General features: G+C 43.9%; 1 protein-coding gene across 1 annotated transcript in view; it reads left to right on the plus strand.

Annotated features, from left to right (window-relative positions):
- Window positions 1-362: 362 nt before the first annotated feature.
- LOC148018273 (Ribosomal protein S5/Elongation factor G/III/V family protein) overlaps window positions 363-23,132 on the plus strand; it is a 49,409-nt gene continuing 26,639 nt past the window's right edge. The window contains exon 1 of the mRNA XM_087661443.1: window positions 363-955. Within this exon, the coding sequence (XP_087517569.1) occupies window positions 464-955 (492 nt within the window). The 5' untranslated portion in view covers window positions 363-463. The remainder of the gene's footprint in view (window positions 956-23,132) is intronic.

Raw genomic sequence — 23,132 nt, forward strand, 5'->3', positions numbered from 1 at the left:
GTTGATAGCATAGATAAAGCTAGGAATTTCGAGCAAGCCACCATCCGTAAGAAAAATGCAAATGTGACAGGGCACAACAACCTATACGGACATCCAACAACATGTAAAAAGTAATATTTTTTGAAGGGAAAAAACCTCATTTAACATAATAAAAAATACACTATATAAGTATACATATTATTTTATCGAGATTCTCTATCATTTAAACAATGTTAAATCTGGTCTACAAACGTAATTTGCTTTAAAACACATAACATATCTAAACACCATCAATAAAACTACTGCATAACAAACATGTAAGAATTGCATATTGCATATGGAACTAGTTTACTTAGCTTAGCGTGTCAACCTAGTTTGAAAATAAAATCGATGAAGAATAGACGAGTCTTTTCCCAGGTTCGATAGTTGAGACAGGCACAGAATCGAAACCGGGTTGGGAGATCTACCTGTGTTTCGTCCTCCTATGGCGGAACCAGCAGCATCAGCAGAAGAAGCCGACATCCAGACTAGGAAAGTGCGCAACATATGCATCCTCGCCCATGTCGATCACGGCAAGACCACCCTGGCGGACCACCTCATTGCCTCTGGAGGAGGCGGGGTCCTCCATCCCAAGCAGGCAGGCAAGCTCCGGTACCTCGACTACCGCGACGACGAGCAGCTCCGCGCCATCACCATGAAGAGCTCCTCCATTGCCCTCAGCTTCCAGGGTCACGTCATCAACCTCATTGACTCCCCCGGCCATGTCGATTTCTGCAGCGAGGTCTCCACTGCCGCTCGCCTGAGCGATGGTGCCTTGGTCCTGGTGGATGCCTGTGAGGGTGTGCACATCCAGACACATGCCGTTCTCCGGCAGGCCTGGCTTGAAAGAGTAACACCTTGCCTTGTGCTGAATAAGATCGATCGGCTTATCACGGAACTCAAGCTAAGTCCCATGGAAGCTTATTCCAGATTACAGGTTGGCTTTCATGCCTTCAAGAAGAAGGCTTTATCCTGTTCCTTCGAGAGTAATATCTCTGCATAATCCTGTGTCTCAAATGCACTGTGCCACTTACACAAATAGATGTTGTATAAACATTGCCAGTAGGCCTGCCTAACGTTGCAATCAGAACATCAAACACACTGCACAGTCTCAAGATAATTCCAGAGATTCATAAACGAAACCAAATTTATGAAATACCATGATCAAGTTTCTACCCTTGGATTTGTTCGAGAACTGGTTTAGTAGTACTGGAACCTACATGTAGAAGAGACCCAAGAGTTTGTCGTGGAACCAATTCAGTAGTGTGCGCATTTTTTTGTGTCCTTGGACTTGCTTCAAGAAGAGTTCTCCATACACAAGCTCTCCTTATGTTTAAGTAACTTGCAAAATATGTACATCCTTGCACTAAGAGAAAGAAGAGATTTGTGACAAACCTCTATATCCACTTTATTATGTGTGTCATATGAGGCTTGGGTGTGAGTGCGAAGCAACCTACTCCATAGAGTTGGTTTTGGCAGCCATTTCTTGCTAAAAGGGGGTCTCACACATTACTCTTTGACCTAACCATCTCTACAGCCTAAGCTTCCTTGTAGGTTTTGTAAAGTCCTTAGATTGTCTCTCTTGTAGCTTCATGTGTATGCCTCATACATCTTTTTAAGCCTCTCTCCTCTAATACATGCCTTATTGAAACAACACTTTTGGGCATTCTTTTGCACTACAATAGGCATACCTTGTGTCACAATCTGTTGCATACTTGGGTTGTCTTATGCATTCTTGTGAAGGTGCTCCATAGATGGAATAAACATTATTTTGGAGCTATGGGGATATCTTTTGTATTAATCATCCTTGCATGGTGGTCATAGAAGCATGAAACGGGGAACGAGGATGGTGACGGGGATGCCAAACCTAGGGAATGGGAACGGCATTTAAAAAATTAAAATTCATGAAAAATTTTTAATATTTCACTCATAATCCATGTGGACTTTGGAGTGTTAAAACCAAGGTATATAATCCACAAGGACAAATCATTTAAGTTTTAACTTTAAGATATCATGCATCATTCTAAAACTACTCATTAGAAATTGAATTACAACTTGCAAGGCTTAAGAGGTAAGCTATTCAATTATTAAATGCATAATACATACATATGCCATAAATGATAAAACAATGAACAATGAACTAAACTTTAAATTCTAAGATGAAAGAACATGCCCATGATCCCATTGTCAAAAAACTTAAAAGATTACAAATATGAAGTCTAATCTTTAAAAGAACATGCACATTGCTCCAAAAAAAACTACAAATATAAAGTCTAATCTCTAGACTGAAGCAAAATGCAGCATGCCAAAATAGCTCAGAGGGCAATTGCAAGATTGCAAGTACAAATATAATGTCGGCATGGCACAATAGCCCTAGTGTCACATTGTCATCAATGATCATAGTATCATATACAATGTGCATGTGTCATGTATCATGAGACTCATGATAAGTAAACTAAATCAAAGATCATTACTATGATCTGAGGTTGCTCTAGCTACTCTTGAAGTTCCAGCCTCATTATCATGTGTATCATGAACTGCTGTATCGCCCTCAACATCAGCATGTGTCTCCTCTTCTTGCTGCATCTCCTACTCTGTGAATGGATCACGCTTTGTTGTCATATTGTTATATAACATCCTCAAACTAGCACTAATGAATAATAGATCATTTGCCCTCTCCACATCAAGACGATTTCTCTATAATTGCTCCAAACAAGAGGAGCTAATTGACTGACTTAAAATACGGATGACTAGTTGTTGCAACTCAGGACCATCTGAACCATAGTTCTCCCACCACAAAGCTGCCCCAATCTTACAGTGATCCTCCTGTGTATCCCTACAACCAAAAGAACCCCGAAAGGTTCTATAACATGAAAGTTGGTCTCTGATCTTTTGTCTAGTGCCATGATCAGGCACTAGATGAGACAATATAAGTCTTCATGCATCCATAACCTCAGTGTCATTTTCCTGACCCTTGCCCTGGAACTCAGGATCCACAACAAATGTAGTTGCATGTATGGGTGAGCTATAGGAGTTCCACTTTGTCACAACTAAATGGCGTATCTCCTCATATGCCTCATCATTTGGTGCCAACTCCTACAGCTTTTCATTTAGGCTATCCATAGCCTTATATACCTTGCTAATGCAAGGTTGCATAACATCCATAACCCTCAATAAATGCACTATAGGTAATACCATAGCATCTATTTGCTTTACATCATCCCAAAAAGTGGAGTTATTTGCTTTCTCTAAGCATAAGATACCTGTAGGAGTATTTGCCAATGTTGATGAGGTGAACTCTGTAAAGAAAAATACCCTAACACAGAAACATAAACAGAAACCGTACGACAAAGCACAGACTGATAAAAAGAACACAGTTAGGGTTAAGGTTAGAGTAACTCAGAGACAATGAACACAGTGAATAAATGAAATGATATGACTACTAATAATAGGATGCTCATGCAGTAAACACACTATGCAGTGAATGAATACTGAATCTCGAACTCCTGTATCTCTAGGGTGAGGGCAGGGGTAATGAGCTGGAGAGTGTGTCATACTCCGAACGGATCCCGAATCGCAGCAAGGCAGCCTCCGGATATCGAACACCAGCAAACGCAGCAGTGAGAAGCTGGATCTGATGCAGATAGCAGTGAGGAGAGAGAAAGACTAAAGACAGAGCCTGTAGGAGAGAAATACTAAAAACGAAGGTAGGACAGTCTGCAAGAGAGAGAAAGACTAAAAACGGAGTCTGCAGGAGAGAGAAAGACTGAAAATGGAGCCTGTAGGAGAAAGATTGAAAACGCAAGTAGGACAGCCTGTAGGAGAGAGAAAGAATAAAAACGGAGCCTGTAGGACAGAGAAAGACTAAAAACACAAGTAGGACAGCGTGCAGGAGAGAGAAAGATTGCAACGACTGCAGATAGGAGATAGAAAACTGTCAGGGGGGCAGCTGGAGCCTGCAAACGCAGTAGTTTGCTAGCGTGGCAGGCTGTACGACAGCAGTGCAGATGAACAACAGTCAGTCGCTAGGCAGAAATAGCAACAATTAGTGTGTGGAGGGCTGGAAACAAGCGCCAGACTGTAGGGAACAATGATGGACAGCAAGGGTTGAGATGTCCTCCGTGACCGGGGTGTGGGCAGCAAGTTGGTAACAGCTGAAATCTGCAAAAACGAGATTGTGAAAGAGTGGAGGGCTGGTTGCCAATTTATAGAAAATTAGGGCTCTAGATCCTCTCCCACTTAACTTTCTCGATCCGCTCCCCGTTTTAGGATTTTGGCTAAAATAAGCCTAAAATAAGGATGTTTTGGGGCTGTTTAAGTGGCTAAGTGCATTTCTTAGCACAACACCCCCTCTCAAGCTCAAAATAGGGTGAGTAAAGTAGGCCAGCCTAAATTTTGATTTACCCCAAGGCCTCCCATCCCAAAGCAGCCAGGGCATTGGACAAAAGGTGCACGTCGGCTGCCCAATGGCCTACAAAGACTATAGAGGCGATAGATATCTTACCAAGGGAGCCCAAGTGATCACCCTAGAGAGATCAGGGCATCGGACCAAGGGTGCTCATTGGCTGCCCACGGGCCTACTAAGGCCTACAAAGGCGGATGGAATCAACAATGGACTTGTTTGTTTTGTTTTTAAAAAAAAAGTGTTTTGAAAATACATAAGTAATATAGGGGCAGTGGCCAATTAACTGACAGATAGGAAAAGATAAAGAGAGTTTTAAACCCAAGTTATTCACAAAACTAGCAAGCCAATCCCTCGCACTGACGAGGATAAGTACCTAAGGATGATAAAAGTGAGTGTATGTGTCAATCATGTGTTGAATATGTGCGAGGCAAAAAAACGGTGGGCTTAGCAAGATAAGCAAAGTAAGCAAGCAAGCAAGGGTAGGGAAACTGCCTTTAGGAGAACTGCCATGTGTTATGCTATGAATATGGTGGATCCTAGAGTCGACCACTTCTAAAGACCGAAAAGGGGCGCACAGATGCATGTTGATATGAACAGAATGCCAATGCATAGGGTAATGCAAAGGGAGATGCAAGATGTTATGCTCATGCAATATACTATGCAACAGTGCCACTGGGACAGTGCCCTCGCAGGGGAAGTGTTCACTTGTCCAAGTGTCCTTTTACAATCAGGTCATTCTGATATTGCGGATGAAGTTACAAATGCCCATAATACAATACAAAAGAATAAGTGAATGTAATGTCTAAAAAACTGTAAGCATGATCACTGTTACGATCAAGAGTAGGAGCCGCCCCCTCTCAAACTGAAAGGGAAAGCAAGAGGAAAGCACCCTCTCCCCGTTAAGCTGAAGAAGTAGGGGAGGGTATACCCAGGCCGATCTTGGGTAGCAGGTACTGAAGAACCGGCCGGTCGACCGCTTTGGTCAAGATATCTGTAAAATTATCTAATGAAGGCACAAACTCTAGGCGAATAGTGCCTAGCTCAACTTGCTCTCTGGAAAAGTGGAAGTGGACTCTCACATGCCATGTCCGTGGTGTGATGATCGGATTGTCCGCAAGGGCAATGGCACTTTGGTTGTCGCAGTAGGCAACTGTGGGAGAGTCACATGGAAAATGAAGCGCCGCCAGTAAACTCCTCAGATAGATGGCCTCGGTGGTGCCATTGGAGAGAGCCCGGTACTCAGCCTCGGCCGTGGAAGCCACCATCGTCTCTTGCTTACAGCTGGACCAAGAAATGGGAGTCGTGCCCAAGGTAAAGAGGTAGCCGCCATGGGAACGCCGGGTGTTAGGATCTCCTGCCCAATTAGAATCAGTATACCCTTGCAAACATTAACCAGAACCATATGTCAAGCCATAAGAAAAAGTACACCGCAAATAACGCAACACACGAAGACATGCAATCCAATGTGACATCCTAGGTGCTGTGAAATACTGACCGAGTATGCTAACTGAGTAAGCTAAATCTAACCTAGTGTGAATTAACCAAAGAAGTTTTCCTACAACAGAACGATAGGTGTGTGCATCAAAGGGCTGTCCTAGGGTATCCTTCGACAAGTGGATAGTAGGATCAATAGGTGTGGCCATTGGCCATGTCTGATCCGAAGTATACTATTCCACAAGCTGAAGTGCGTACTTCTGTTGTGACACAAAATACATCCTCCAGAATGAACTACCTCCATCCCCAAAAAATAAGACAAAACCAAGGTCTGTCATTTCAAATGTAGCTTTAAGCTTAGCCTTAATTTCTGCTATAGCAGCAGAATCTGAACGTGTGATAAGTAAGTCATCAACATATAGCAGGATATAGCTAACCCTCTCTGGAGGGGATCGAACATATAAGTTCAGGTCATAAGGGGTAGAATGGTATCCATGAGTTTGTAAGAACTCATTCATTCTATGAAACCAAGACCGCAGTGCTTGCTTCAGCCCATAAAGAGCTTTCTGCAAGCGGAATACCGTATCCCTAGGGTTCCTTGAGGGAAAGCCCGGTGGTTGCTCCACATAGACTTCCTCCTCCAAGTATCCGTTCAGGAAGGCACTCTTGACATCCATCTGATGTATCGGCCAGCCGTGGTGAGCAGGGAGCGCGAGTAGCAACCGAAAGGAAGTCAACCGTGTAGTAGGGGCAAAGGTCTCTTCATAATCAATGCCGTGCTTCTTTCGAAACCCTTGCACTACAAGGCGAGCCTTGTACTTGTCTAAAGTCCCATCAGCTTTTAGCTTTGTTCGAAAAATCCACTTTGTTCCGATGACTTTCTTGTTGCTCGGACGATCCACCAATGTCCAAGTCTCATTTTGTCAATATTCTCTAGCTCCCTTTCCATGGCCTCTCGCCATTGAGGGTGTTGAAGAGCCTCTTGCCAGGTATTCGGCTCAGAATGCGCTATGTAATCAGCTGTAAACAATGATACAAATGATGCCTGAGGAGCAAGCCGAGCAGATCTTCTAGGTCCCTTCGAAGTGGAATTCGATCCTCGAATCCCTCATGGTCTGCTGGTACCAGCGAGGTAACAAGTCTCGCGAAGGGGGCCTGGGAGGTGAAGAAACTGTGGGAATGTCAGGAGCGGGAAGTAGACCAGGCTCAGTAGGCACGATCTCTGATGACGTGGAAGAAGGAAGCAGATCGGAATCCGGTGTAGAAGACTGCACAATATCCCTCTTGTCAAAGACGACATCCCGCCTAACGATCATCTTGTTTGTCCGAGGATTGAACAAACGATAGGCTTTCGCTTCAAAGGACTATCCCACAAAAATAAGGAGATCAGCTCGGGGAGTAAGCTTTCCTATCTTGTTATCAGGCGTGTGTGTGTACGACGATACCTGAAGACTCTAAAATGGGAAATAACAGGCCGAGAGCCAAAAAATGCCTCATACGGGGTCTTCTGAGGAAGAGCCGCAGTCGGGCACCGGTTGAGGATATACACAGAAGTGTTAATAGCCTTGACCCAAAGGCGCTCAGGAAGCTCTGCTGCAACAGCATAGAGCGTGCCATTTCCATGATTGTGTGGTTCCTACGCTCTACGACTCCATTCTGAGAGAGGGAGTTGGTAGAGGTGAGTTGGCGAGAAATGCCATGCTTCTGTAGAAACTCGGAAAACTCGTGGGAGATAAACTCACCACCGCTATCACTCCTTATGCACCCAACACGACGACCAGTCTGTTATGAACCAACAGTACCCAAGCAAAAAAATATGTGAAAGCATTTGACTTATGCTTAAGGAAGTACACCCACATGTATCGAGAATGATCATCCACTATCAAAAAGAAGTACAACGCGCCGTTCAAAGCAGTAGTGGATGTCGGCCCGCAAAGGTCAACGTAAATAAGTCTAAGAGGATCCTTAGCTCTATGTGTAGACTGCAGAGGAAATGGGGTACGATGTTGCTTCCCGAGCTGACAGGCTTTACAAACATCTCGAGCTAGCTTTAGGCGTGGAAGGCCCTCAACCAGCTCATGGCGTGACAACTCATAAAGTGAGTCATAACCAAGATGCCCTAAGCGAAAATGCCAAAGACGCTCATTGTGCGTAGGCTTTTGAGATGTGGCTAAGGCCTGGAAGCTATGGAACATGGAGCCTTAGGCGGTCGGCTCGGTCAGAAAGTGTCATGTGGTATAGGCCATTAGGTTGGTCTCACCGCGAGCAATCACTAAGCCAGTCAGAGAGTCAAGGACCTCGACTGTGGTCGCTGTAAAGAAAACTGCTCGCCCCAACCGACAAAGCTACTGAACAGATAACAAGTTCACCCCAAGCTGAGGGACATGATATACATTGTCCAGCGATGCCAGATCTGGACCCTTGTCAGTGGCAAAACTGACGCAACCTTGAGCCTGAATCTTGACCAAGGAGTTGTTTCCTACACGGACCTGCCCGGCTGTAGGGGCTCGGGTACGGAAAATGTCCTCTATAGGAGTCATGTGATGTGTAGCTCTACTGTCCACAATCCAAACTGGAGTTGAAGTGCTCGGCTGTGACGAGTGGGCCTGTGCAGTAACCTCGTCAGGAGGCAACTCACAGATGTGGACGAGACTCGCATATGATGTCTCTATGGAGACGATATGGGCCTCTGCAAACCAGTCAGACAAGCCCTCTGGAGTTGAGAACGTTGTCGATTGAGATGATTGTGCGGTGGCAGTGTGAGTTTGACCTTTAAATTGTCCCTTGCCATCACCCTGCCTCCCTTGCTGGGGGTTGCTCGACTGAGGAGCGGGGGTCTGAGACTTAGGTTTTGGTGCTGTGTCTCGTGCCTTTGATTGACACTCGTCGTTAAAATGGCCAGCCTTTTGACAATGTTGACAATACCTATTCTTTTTAGGTACATTCTGCCACCTAGGTTTGAGTTGTGACTGGGAGTTTCCTTGAGAATCCCCAGATTGATTTAGCTTTTGAGTTTGATTTTGATTTTGAGTGGAGGTTTGGTTTGGTTTGCCCTTCCCTTGTTGCCCTTTCTGAGAATAAGCAAGAAGAGCCCTCTCTGAAGAGGAATTCATATGAAACTGATCGAACAACCGTGCGCAACTCAACAGCTGACACTCAAATTCATAGAATGTAGGCTTGGTAGGCTTTGAAACTATTCCTTCCACAAAACTGAAGTATTTCTTGGAGAGTTTATTTAGGAACAATGTGTTCTGATCGTCAGAGGACTTGGGAGTCCCCGTAGTGGAGAATTCAGCGAGGAGATGCCGATACTCAGCCAACTTGACTTTCAAGTCATCTTGGTTCGTGATTTTGAAAAGCTGAAGCTCATGGTCAAGATTAATACGATGGGTCCTATCTCGAGCCGCATAGTGGTCAGTCAAGTGTGCCGATCGCTCTGACGCTAAGTCAAAATGCTGAAGCTGAGAATGAAACTTTGGCAATAAGCCCTGCATCAGCTTGACAATAGCGGAGGCATTCGTAGCCTTCCATGAGCGGATGACCTCGTATGGAACAAATGCGGGATCGGGTTGGGGTTCCAACCTCTACACTAGATCCCATAGGTTCTGTGAATCAAGGACATGTCTCATCAAATTCGACCAAGTAATAAAGTTTGACTCGTTAAAACGAGTCTTGTCATTAAATGCATTCTTGGCAGAAGATGAGCTAGAACCATGAGGTGTTGGGTGGGTGGAGTAAGATGATGGTGGGAAAGATGGTGGAGGTGAGAGTGTCTGATAAGAGTAAGAAGGAGGGGGAAGAGGTGGATAGGCAGAAGTAGGCTGTGAGTGTCCAACGAGTGCCGATTGATGCGAAGGCACTGGAACATGAATGTTTCCATAAGGTATCAGCGTAGGTGGAGGCATTGGGACACAATAGCCTTGTCCAAAGTAAGATTGGGACACAACATTATGACCAGAAGGTCCACTAGGCAATGCCATGGAGGCAAACTATGGAGGCAACTGATCCACACTCGGGAGAGATTGAGTGGGATACCTAGGCTGCAATGATCCCGAAAGTGTGTATGAGGTAGGTGGAACACCACCCGGCTGAGGGAAGGATGAGGTCCTAAAGGATATGCCTATGTTCTCATAACCCCCCGGAGTGATGTGTAGTGCGACATGAGGTGTCTGAAATGGAAATGTAAATGGTGTAAATGGAAGTGGTAAAGCAGTGGAAGAATGTGGTGGGATGGGTGGGTTTTGAAAGTGAGGTGTATGAGGTGCAGATTCTTTTTGTTCATTTTATCATTTAAAGACTGAAAATGAAACTGTGAAGATGATGATAAACCATGTAATGAAGTGAAAGGAACACCAAATTCATTCTGATTATGTGAAGTAGATGGAAAAGAAGGAAGGACAGAAGAAGAGTTACCTGGCTTTTTCTTATAATCCCCGCGATGTGTGTTAACATACAAGAATTGATCCTCTAGAGGACCTTTTCTGTAGTCAACAGACTGGACTCTTTCTTCCACATGATCTCTACCAGTATATTGCAAAACAGAAGAGATAAAAGAAGAAGGCACAAAAGACGAATCAAAAGTACCTTGTATCGGAGAGGACGAAAGAGTTTGAAAAAGTGGAACATACTCCGGATCTTGCTCTCCAAGAGCGGGGCCCATCCTTGATGGAGGTCTCGACGGCCCTGCATCATCATCAGACTTATGCGGAACATTTGAAGAGTGAAATCCATGCATACCTTCATTTAGAAGCTTTTCTTGAAGGGCGATCCTTCGGTCGAGCTCCTCAATCTTCTTTTGTCGATAAGCTATGATCAGTTTATATTTCTCAGAGGTCAGCTTGCCTATCTTTTCTTCCATATACTCAGATGTTTCTCCCACCATATCGGAACTTTGTGGAGCAAGCTGATCAGCCCACTCTCGCTCGGTTCTCGGCATAGGCTGATCTGGAGACTGAATCGGTGTTGATGTGTTCGAAGTCATTTGAACCTACTGTTGTTCTTGCTTCTTGCAAAGAGCTTTCAGATCAAAGGCCTAGGTTTCTCAGAGAGTACCAGGCTTTGATACCATATAAAGAAAAATACCCTAACACAGAAACATAAACAGAAACCGTACGACAAAGCACATACTGATAAAAAGAACACAGCTAGGGTTAGGGTTAGAGTAACTCAGAGACAATGAACAGAGTGAATAAATAAAATGGTATGACTCCTAATGATACGATGCTCATGCAGCAAACACACTATGCAGTGAATGAATACTGAACCTCGAACTCCTGTATCTCTAGGGTCAGGGCAAGGGTAATGAGTTGGAGAGTGTGTCATACTCCGAATGGATCCCGAATCGCAGCAAGGCAGCCTCCGGATGTCGAACACTAGCAAACGCAGCAGTGAGAAGTTGAATCTGATGCAGACAGCAGTGAGGAGAGAGAAAGACTAAAAACGGAGCCTACAGGAGAGAGAAATACTGAAAACGTAGGCAGGACAGCTTGCAAGAGAGAGAAAGACTAAAAACGGAGCCTGTAGGAGAGCGAAAGACTAAAAACGCAGGCAGGACAGCCTGCAGGAGAGAGAAAGACTGCAATGACTGCAGATAGGAGAGAGAAAACTGTCAGGGCGGCAGCTGAAGCCTGCAAACGCAGCAGTTTGTTGGCGTGGCAGGCTGTATGACAGCAGTGTAGACGAACAGCAGTCAGTCGCCAGGCAGAAATAGCAGCAATCAGCGTGTGGAGGGCTGGAAACAGGCACCAGACTGTAGGGAACAATGATGGACAGCAAGGGCTGAGATGTCCTCCATGACCGGGGTGTGGGCAGCAAGCTGGTAACACCTGAAACCTGCAAAAACGAGATTGTGAAAGAGTGGAGGGCTGGCTGCCAATTTATAGAAAATTAGGGTTCTAGATCCTCTCTCACTTAACTTTCTCGATCCGCTTTCCGTTTTAGGGTTTTGGCTAAAATAAGCCTAAAATAAGGATGTTTTGGGGCTGTTTAAGTGGCTAAGTGCATTTCTTAGCACAACAAACTCATCACTAAGAAATAACTGCCTCAAGATACCATTGCATTCTCTTAATCTGCCTAGCATCAAGAAGTTAAGGCAAATCTAGTGTCAGAATATTTTAAAAGTGTCTTCTTCGACTACAAAGAGAACTGATGGTGAAGAAACTGGTGATTCAAAACAAGGCTAACCATTTAAGCTCCTTGCTCTATGATAGGTGCAATCCATGACAAGTTACCAATATCCTTTAGTAGGTTGTTCAAGCAATGAGCCATACTATATGAAATTGTGATATGCAGATAATATCCCTGGATAATAGCACCTGTTGCCCTATTTGCGGGCTCTCCATCAGCAACAAATCCCACAATATGCTCTAGGCCAATAAGCTCAATATCTGTAACCCACTCTGCTGCAAGTACATCTGCTGACTTTCGTCTCCGATGCATCATGTAAAGATATAAAATACATTTCCCCTCGAGAATAAGCAACCATACCATGAATGGATCGCTTGTGTGTATCACTCCAACCATAAGCAATCAGGGAAACTTCATTTTAGCTCACAAGCTCTTTCTAGTCACTGCTGCTTGCTTAATAAGACGCTTTTCCTTGTCGAGCAAAGTGGTGCGTAAGGTCTCTAATGATGGAGGTACATACGAAGGGCCATACTCACCAATCTTCTTGCACATCAATTTAAAATACTCTGACGTGGCTGCATGAAATTGAATGTGATCTTGATAAAAAAAAACGTGCCACTAATGTATCCACCTCTTCCTTCTTGGGATTCCAACTAGCATCAAGTGTGCTCTATCTACGTGCAACATGTGGCGTTGTTGATGCCATGGCCGATGCAATGCCTACAGTAGCTGTGGAGGTAGCACTTCCTGATACTAACCTTGCTTTAGACAATTTGATGGGGATGGTGTGACAAAAGTTGTAGGGTTAACTGCAACACATCGTGGTCTAGATGCAAGATAAGCTTGTTAACTTGCTACATGGTCATGAAGCTCCCTTTGCTTCTTCAAGGTTACATTTGGAAAAAATTGTATCTCTGAATTTGGCTCATGTAGGAGATGAGCTTGGACTTGAATATGTATAAAACGGAACAAGTGGCAATTGGTATTCCATATTCTAATATTTAAGTAACTTTGAAAAATTAAAATCAATAAAAAATCGAAATAGAAATGCTTGGCTCAATGGATTACAATGTTTGCTCCACTAGTTCACTTGTATGGGCAAAGCTTGCAAGCCCATGGTCAAGATCCTCAAGAGAAGAGGAGAAGAAGGAAGAGAAGGAAGAAGGAAGAAGGAAGAAGAGAGGTTGGAGACGGGAGGAGACGGGGGGACTGGCCGTTGACGGAATGGGGGGATTGGTCACTGGCTGCTACAGCAGACAGGACAGGAGGCGGGCGGGACATGCGTTGTGTAAACAAGAGAGAGGGGGGTGGGAGTGCGCAGGTCTTGGAGAGCGGGTGGGAGAAGTAGGTGGGCCGAAGGTAAGTGGGATGCCACATGGCGTTCCTTGTCTCATTTTGGACAGGGAACGTTCCATAGTTTTGGAATGCGTCCCATGATGGCTTCGTGCTGGGGACGGCGATTCGGCGTGTTGGGGAGCCGTTCTGGCTGTTTCCTGTTTCTATGATGGTGGTGCATGTTGAGCACATCCAATGCACTTTTTTTGTACAAAAAATTTAAATCTTGATTGAATTCACATTTTCAGAATTTTGTCGAGAAATTAGGGTGAGCTCCAAATCTTAATAGTAGTAATATGCCATGCGGCTCTTGATTGGTAATGTACAAATGGATATGCACAAGGATGAGTAGGCCCATATGTGGAAAAAGTAGGTAGGATGGTTTTTGAAGATTAGATTGATTGAGAGTGTTCCCTTTGTGATTTTTTTAGTAGTTTGTTAGCAACCTTGCTTAGAGTTCTCTACAAGCAACTAATTATGCAGTAGATTTGTTGTACTTTGACATGAGGACATTAAAAAAAACTGAACAATTATAAGCTGCTCTTGACGGCAGCTTATAAACATTGACAAGTGGTTATTTCCACATTAGTAGATTTTAACAATTTGAGGAGGTGTCTATGGAGAAACTATAATGTTTGCGAGTAGGAACACAAAGTGTGTATAAGAAACACAGAGAGAGTATTGAATGAACTCAGAAACTCAAAGAATGAATGAAGTGATGAATCATGTACAACGATGATACTACCGAGCCTCAAGGTTTCCTGTTTGGTAGATTGGTACTAAGTCAACGAGATGAGATGAGTGGATGATGCTGAGCAAAGCTTGGAGATGGCTGCGCTCTCTTGGTTGACCAAGTGGTGTGAAGTGATGCTAGGGTTTGCATTGAGAAGACATAGACACAAGAACTTAGACAAGAATGCAATAAATACAAAAACATAGAGAGAAGAAAGACAACTCTGAAGTGAATGAATGAATGGTGTAAATGAATGAGAGTATACAAGATGCTCAAAGCCAGAGCAATGGGAGTAGTTGGAGAGTGATGTCCATTGGAGACGGATCTTGAGATTTGTAACACCAATTGCAGTTGAGATGATGCTGAAAAGTGGAAGGGTAGCAGGATGGAAGCCAAAATGTAGTAGTCTGGAGGTTGAATTTGGTAAACACAGCCATGTAACCACCTGAGTGCAAAGGCAGCTGATCATCAAAAGCTGAGGAAGGCTGGATGACAGCACTAGAGGTGTTGCTGGTGCAGGGTGGCTTGCTAATGCAGAAAATGCAGCTGATCAGGTGGAAATGATGGGGCAACAGCTGGCGACAGCAGGCTGGCTGAAAACGCAGCCATGTATGAAATCTAGACAGCTGGGTGTTAGCTTAGAAGTAGGCATTTGGGTGTTAGAGTGCAGCAAATTTGGAAGCGTATGGACAAGGCTGAAAGACAATGAACACGAGAGAAGAGGGAGAGAGAAAATAAATAGAATTACGCAGAAATTTGCAGTCAATGAATGCTAAAATGAAGAAGGTAGATATCCAAATGGGCTGTCGAAGTGTCTCCTCGAGCTGATCTCTATCTGCACCACTTGGAATGACAAGTGAGATGGGCAGGTAGGCTGCTAGTAGGGCGGTAGCAAACTGGTTGACCAGCTGAAAAAGGTGTCGATTAGCAATAAATGCAACAGATTGCACATAAAATAATACCTAATAATGATGACAGCTGCCGTATTGCAATGTGGCAGTGCCCTTGCGTGGTAAAAGGTGCTTGTACACGGTGATTGCACATTGCATTTCACCATCCAAGTGTGTAAGTAAGCTTGAACTTGCGAAGAGATTTCATTAACAAGGAACTCACTAAAGGGGAGTTAAGCTAAGAAACGAACACCAGTAGGACTTGCAAAATCCTTGGGACCACGGAAACAAACCAAGAAATCCAACACTGAGAAGTGAACAATCTTAAACCACCTGATAATAGACGGAAGAAAGGAACGAACCACAATTAGAGATGTGTCCTTAGCTGACCTAGTCATCCTCATTGACACCTTAGTGGTTCAAGAGACCGCCAACATGGTAGGTGTTAGCACAAACATAGACAACCAGGACCTTGTCAGAGTGCAGCAGTACGGAAGCGTGGGACCAAGATTGAGAAAGTAGAGTGAACACGGAGAGAGAGAGAGAGAGAGAGAGAGAGAGAGAGAAGAACATGAAGATCTGCTGTATAAAGTATGCTGAATACAAAGGAATGCAGATATGTACACGGGTGCAGTCCTTATGTCTGCGTATCTCGACCTCGACATTGTCTCCCTACTGGACACCTTGAAGTCTGTAGCAATCTGCTCGATCTCTGCCCTGAAATCAGCAACTGTAAGAATGAGAGAGAGTGTTGGTGGCAGGCTATTTAAAGCCTGAATAAAATGCCAAGAAATAATCAGGTCGGCTGCATTAAATGCAGTCGACTGTTCAAAAAAACTGGCCGATTGTACAGCAGTATTGGACTGCCATGTGGCAGTCCGATTGCATCCTGCATGGCTGCTGCTGATGTGGCAAACTTGCTCTGCACACCGGAACTCTCTCAGATGACTGCCCGGCTGGAAAACAAACTGCATATGTATACACCCTAACTGAGAAAAATGCTTGTCCAGGGGATGACAATCTCTAACACCCCCTTTCAAATCCTGGACGAGGCATAAGGCTGAGGGATCTAGAATGTTAGTGAAGTAGAGCTTGGGGAAGCGCCTTCGTAAATAGATTTGCAAGATTGTCCTTGGTCTTATAGTACTCCACATTGATGGTCTCATCAAGAAGCTTCTCCCTGATGAAGTGGTGGTATCTATGTGCTTCGTCCTGGCATGCAATATGGGATTCCTTGCCAAGGCAATGCAACTCTTATTGTTGCATTGCAGAATAGTAGAATGAGTCTAGGGCAGCCAAGCTCCTCTAACAATCTCCGAAGCCATATAGTCTCATATGTGGTAGAAGATGCGGCTTGATACTCCGCCTGAGTCGAAGATAGGGCTTCCGTGGGCTGCTTCTTGCTACTCCAAAAGATAACACGTGCACCCAAGGTAAAACAATAGCTTGTAGTAGACCGCCTATGGTTCATACTGCCAGCCCAATCCGAATCACTCCAACCTGCAAGGACAAAATTGGAAGCACCTGTACCTGCTGGATAGTAAGTCCCTAGGTTGGAGATTCCCCTAAAAAACCGTAGTATCCTTTGGGCAACCTGCCAATGCACTGCTGAGGTGGACTCATGAACCCAGTCAAGAGACCTGCAGCAAAACATAGATTAACTCGTGTGTTGAGGAGCCAAATCAACGATCCAATCAGCTGACGGTAGCGTGTAGCATCTGCCAAAGGAGAATTTGAGTGTGAACTGGCCTTCGTGTTTGGATCCATGGGAGTAGAAATGGATTGACACATCTCTATCTCAAAAGTCACCAAGAGCTCCTCTACATATCTCTGCTGAGAGATGAAAACTCCCCTCTGAGTTTGATAAATCTCGTGGCCCAAAAAGAAATGTAGAAGTCCTAAATCCGTCATCTCGAACTTCTGATGTAGAGCTGTCTTCGTCTCTCCGACCTTTTGGGCATGGTCACCTGTAACAATCAAGTCATCAATATACAAAACAAACAACACACGATCAACCTTGGAAGTGTGAACATAAAGCTGCAGATCGGCCCGAGAGTGCCAATATGCCAACTTTGACTGGAGAAACGAATCAATCTTCTCGTTCCAAGCACGCGGAGTGTGCTTTAGGCTATACAAGGCCTTCTTCAACCTATAAACCTTCCCATCTGAGGAACCAAAGCCAGGAAGCTGCTCTACATAAATCTCCTCCTTCAAATCATTGTTCAAGAAGGCCGACTTCACATCCAGCCGAAAGACAGGCCATCTCCTATGACCAGCCAAGGCAAGAACAACATAGATCATCGCCATACGAGCAGTGGGGGCAAAAGTATCATGGAAATCAATACGTGGGCGCTGAGCAAAACCTTTAGCAACAAGGTGAGCCTTGTGCTCGTCCAAAGAGCCATCACTATGGTACTTGGTCTTGAAGACCCATTTGACACCATTCACCTTTTTCTGAGAGGGACGAGGCACAAGGTACCAAGCGCCATTCCGTTCAATAGCCTTCAACTCGGTTTCCTTCGCTTTCTGCCAAGGATCAGATTGTAAAGCCTCCTTCACGGAGGTAGGCTCTCTATCTTGCATAACATGGGACATTAAATAGTAGTTAGAGTAAACAAGCTTCATAGAATGTGCCTAGTGCCTCCATGACCTCTGCGGTCCATCCTGCGGTTACCACTCCTCAGGGATCCCCTCAATCCCTAAATCTTGGAGCGTGTCACGAGCCCAACAAGGAGGCCGGATCTTGCCTCAACACTCTCCTTCTGTTGAAGTTTCTAGAAGGTCCACCGACAACGTAGGAGCAATTGGTGAATTCGGTGGTTCGGAACTAGGCTCCTCATCCGAAAAAGAGTCCTCGAGAGACACGGGCTCGAGAGGAACAATTACAAGGGCCCAACTATCATCGGGATCTCCAAGAATAGGGTGGTCCTCACCTCCCTTTGGGGCTGAAACCTCCACGAACCGAACGCCACCGCTTGTGTAGACATCTCGCTTAACAGGATCATACAATTAGTAGCCTTGAGACTGCAAGCTATGGCCCACAAACGCCCATCTTTTGGAAGTGGCTTCAAATTTGTCACATTGTATCTTCAAGATGCGAACATATGCATCACACCCAAAGACCTTGAAATTAGAAACATCTGGCTTTGACCCAAAGTATGCCTCATAAGGAGTCGTACCAACAACAACTTAAGTAGGGGAACGATCAAGGATGGGGCTTATTGATATGCTTCCGCATGGATGATGACTTATTGACACTCATGGTTGGCATCTTCACCTCCAAAGAGACTCGCTTCATGACTGTCATTTGATTATACATCTGATCCAACTCCAGCCATATCTCTCGAGCCACTGTTAAATGCTCCATATGAGAAATAATAGCTATAGTACATGAGAGAAATAAAAACGAGCGAATGCGAGCATTCAATTTATCCCAATGTGCTTAAGTCTTTGCCAACTCCACCTTCTCACTGGAAGAGAGTTTGGACTCGTCACACGAAGGACAATGGATAGCCTCCATAACAAGCTCCGCCAAATCATAGGACTCTAATATGGCAAGCATTATGACCCGCCAGATGCACTAGTTCTCGCCTTCGAGCTTTTGATTTGATGGAAGAGCCAGTAGATAGGGCACCTTTTAGTCCATGATCGCTTGAAACTCTGTCTCAGGCTAGACTCAACAAAAAGGCCATTGCATACATTTAAATGGTTGTATCTGATGATGTACTTACAGACATTAAGCGTCTTGATACAACTTATGCCATATGGAAATAGTTGATGGACACTTATGAAAATACAACTCCAGTAAATCAAGTGCATCTCATGTATAAGCTTGTAAACATGAAGTTGGATGAGTCTGAGCCAACATCGGAGCATTTGAGTGCTTTCACAAGGATTTTGAGTTAGTTGTTTGTAGGACTCTAGTTTGCAGCCCTTCAATGATAAATTGAAGGCCATTTTCTTGTTGATGACCTTGCTTGATAGTTGGGAGTCTTTGGTTGTTTCATTGAGCAACAACCTTGCTTTAACCTTTGATGGTGTTAGGGGCTCTATTTTCAATGAGCAGATTAGAAGAAAGTCTAGTGGAGAAAGTAGTGGTTCAGCCTATTATCTTAGAGGCAGGTCAGAAAAGAGGGGTAATGCAAGAAACAAAGGCAAAAGCAGGAGTAAAAGCAAGGGCAAACAACAAGATGTTACTTGCTATCAATGTGGATGTAAAGGGCATAAAAAGCCCGATTGTCGCTACTACAAGAAAGAGCAAGAAAGAAAGAAACAGCAAGGAAATAAAAAGAAGGATGATGACAACTCTCCCTCAAAAGAAGTTGCAAAGGCAAATGTTGCATCTAGTGTGGTGATTGAAGAGCTCTCTGACACTGGAGAGATACTTGTTTAGCCTCGTGTAATGATGTAGATGTTATGGCAGCAGCAGGTGATATGCACATCACTAAAAAGGAGGTAATTGATTTCTTACTTTTAGCTCATGATGGGCTGTCTCAATCATGGATAGTGGACAACAGTGCCTCTTTTCATGTTACTCCCTCTTTGGAGTCATTTTCTGAATACACTACAGGTTGCCTAGGCAAGGTTTACTTGGGTAACAATTATGCTTGTGAAATAGAGGGTGTAGGTGAAGGGGAGAGTGCGCAATGGAGTGCAAGATCAAGGCGTGAGCTGCAGAGCAGAGCTGAGAGTTAGAGGGAGTGAACGTAGAGATGAGTGTACCAGTTCGTGATGGTACACAAAGAATAAAAGAATCTATTTATATGTTAGGATACAAGGTACAATAAGGATGTGTCACACCCGTAAGACTATTTACACGGAGACGAAGGGACTTTACACCCAACAACCTTCCACTTAAAGGCCCGAAGTGGTACCTTTAAGCTAACCAACTCCCACTAAATGAATGCAATGCTCATACTGACTCCTGAGCCTTTGCAAGACACTTAGTGAGAACATTTGCAGGGTTATCTTGGGTTTTGACCTTAGTCAGTGTGACAAGACCATCATCCAGGACCTGTTGAATAAAGTGATACCGAACATCTATGTGTTTGGTACGTGCATGGAACATGGCATTCTGAGGCAGACATATTGCACTCTGGCTATCACAACCAAGCACTGGAGTACGTGAAGAAAGATCAAAATCCTTGATCAAACGACCAAGCTAAATAGCTTCCTTAGAACCTTCTGTGACTGAAATATATTCAGCCTCTGTAGTACTCAATGCCACAATTTTCTGCAATCTTGAACACTAAGAGATAGCTCCACCAACTAAAGTAAAAACATACCCATTGGTAGATTTTCTAGTGTCAAGATCTCCTACCATGTCTGAATCACAAAATCCTTGCAACTCTAGTGTACCCTTTCCATAGCATATATATTTTTCTTGTGTACCTTTCAAATATCTGAAGATACATTTCACTGCTTTCCAATGTGGCTTACCAGGGTTAGACATGAATCTACTAACAACTCCCATTGCATGAGCAATGTTAGGGCAAGTTGCAACCATGGTATACATCAAAGATCCACAAGTTGATGCATAAGGTATACCCTTCATGGCACTAGCAGCTGCATCATCCTTAGGGCAATCAGCTTTGCTAAGCTTTGTATTTGGTGTCTATGCCTTCCTTCTGTGTATAGCCCTTAGCAACTAGCCGTGCCTTGTACTTGGGCTTCCCATCAATACATTTCACTTTGTAAACCCATTTATTAGGAATAGCTTTTTTGTCCTTGGGCAAAGGTACAAGTTCTCATGTGTTATTTGCATATAGAGACTTCATCTCTTCTTGCATAGCAAGCTCCCACTTTCTCTTGTTTTCACATGACTGTGCCTCTTTAAATGTCAGAGGTTCACCCTCATTAGTCAACAAAATGCAATCCAAAGATGGCTGAAACCTCTGTGGCTGCCTTTTGACATGTGTAGACCTTCTTACCCAATGATCTGTATTATCAGGTAGTGGGTCTACATCCTGAGGAATGTGCACACCATCACCAGGTGGCTGATTTTGAGCATTTTCTTATTGCTGTAATCTGTTTTCAGCATGTTCTTCTTGCTGTCCTATTTCATCCTGTGCATCTATTTGTTGTCCATGATCTTTTGGCTGTAGCACAATAGGTTGCTCCTCATTTTCAGCATCAAAAGGGACAGAATTTTCAGCTAATGGCTGCTGAATGGCTGGCTGTTTATGCTGAAATCTGACATTCTTTTTGTCAAGATCACCATGTGTAGCATTTTTCAGCAACTTTGCCTCATTAAATACTACGTCTCGGTTTCGTACAATCTTCCTGCCCTGAGGAAGCCAAACTCTATAACCCATCTCTCCCTCATCTCCATATCCCATGAAGATGCCCTTGATGGATTTCATGTCTAGTTTGGTAATCTATTCTACAGGTACATGCACAAAGGCATCACAATCAAAAACACATAAATGGTCATATGAAGCAAGTTTGCTAGACCAAACCTCTTCAGGAATGCCATTTTCCAATGCATGATTGGGAGAGTGATTGCATACATGATGTGTAGTTTTAAGAGCCTCTCCCCAAAACTGCTGCGGGAGATTAGCTGTGGACAGCATACATTTGACCCTCTCACAAAGTGTGCGATTAAATCTTTCAGCCACACCATTTGATGCAGGATTACAAGGGGCTGTTAAGTCCCTCTTAATGCCATGCATCTCACAAAACTTGTCAAATTCATTTCAGACATATTCACCCCCATTATCTGTTCTTATGGCTTTCAACTTAAGTCCTTTTTGTGTGGTAATAAAAACATGAAACTTTTTAAAAGCATCCAGCACTTTCTTTTTGCTTTTAAGTACATACACCCATGACTTTCTATTGAAATCATCAATGAAAGTAACAAAGTAGTGTGCACTCCCATACGAATTAATAGGCATAGTGCACACATTAGAGTGTACTCAGTTAAGAGTATTAGACTTCTTAATGACACCAGCGTAATAAGGTAACTTCACATGTTTTCCATATAAGCAATCATTACAAAATTCGAGAACAGGGCCTTTTACATCAGATCTTCCTAAAGAGGAGAGAACCTGAAGGCCTTTGTGGCTCATATGACCAAGTCTTTTGTGCCAAAGCTCCATTTGTGAATGGACTTCAGCCATAGCCAAGAACTTGCCAGGTAATGCTTACAATGCAAGCAATATAAAGTTCCCCTTTTGCTGCCTTTAACAATCAGCATAGAGCCCTTATGGACCTTCCAAGATCCACCACCAAAGGTAGTAAAATACCCTTTAGCATCAAGCTGTCCAACTGATAGTAAACTTCTCTTTATGCTAGGTACAAATCTAACATCCTGCAAAATCAGCTCTTGGCCATTTTCAAGAGCCAAGTGAATGGTACCAACACCCTCTATCTCACATGCATAGTTATTACCCAAGTAAATCTTGCCTAGGCAACCTGCAATGTATTCAGAAAATGACTCCAAAGAGGGAGTAACATGAAAAGCGGCACTGTTGTCCACTATCCATGATTGTGACAGTCCATCATGAGCTGAAAGTAAGGCATCAATTACCTCCTTTTTGGTGATGTGCATATCACCTGCTGCTGCCATAATGTCTGCATCATTACATGAGGCTACAACAAGTATCTCTTCAGTGTCAGAAAGGTCTTCAATCACCACACTAGATGCAACATTTACCTTTGCAACTTCTTTTGAGGAAGAGCTGTCATCATCTTTCTTATCATCCTTCTTTTTCTTACCTTGCTGTTTCTTTCTTTCTTGCTCTTTATTGAAGCATCGACAATCGGGCTTTTTATGCCCTTTACACCCACACTGATAGCATGTGACATCTTGCTGTTTGCCCTTGCTTTTGCTTTTGCTTTTCCCTTTACTGGCTGCATTATCCCTCTTTTCAGACGTGCCTCTCACATGGTAAGCTAAGCCATTGCTTTCACCACTAGACTTTCTTTTGATTTCTTCATTAAGGATTGAACCTCTTACACCATCAAAAGTCAAAGCAGGATTGTTGCTAAGTGACATAACCAAAGATTCCCAGCTGTCAGCAAAGTCATCAACAAGAAAATAGCTTTCAATTTATCATCGAAAGCCGCCAAACCAGAGTCGTGCAACTGACTCAAAACCCTGTGAAAGCACTCAAATGCTCAGATGCTGGCTTAGACTCATCCAACTCCATGCTCACAAGTTTACACATAAGATGCACTTGATTCACAGGAG

Source organism: Lygodium microphyllum, chromosome 21, assembly GCF_053477565.2.
Source record: "Lygodium microphyllum isolate KBCC chromosome 21, Lygodium_microphyllum_v1.1.10, whole genome shotgun sequence".
Taxonomy (NCBI): domain Eukaryota; kingdom Viridiplantae; phylum Streptophyta; class Polypodiopsida; order Schizaeales; family Lygodiaceae; genus Lygodium; species Lygodium microphyllum.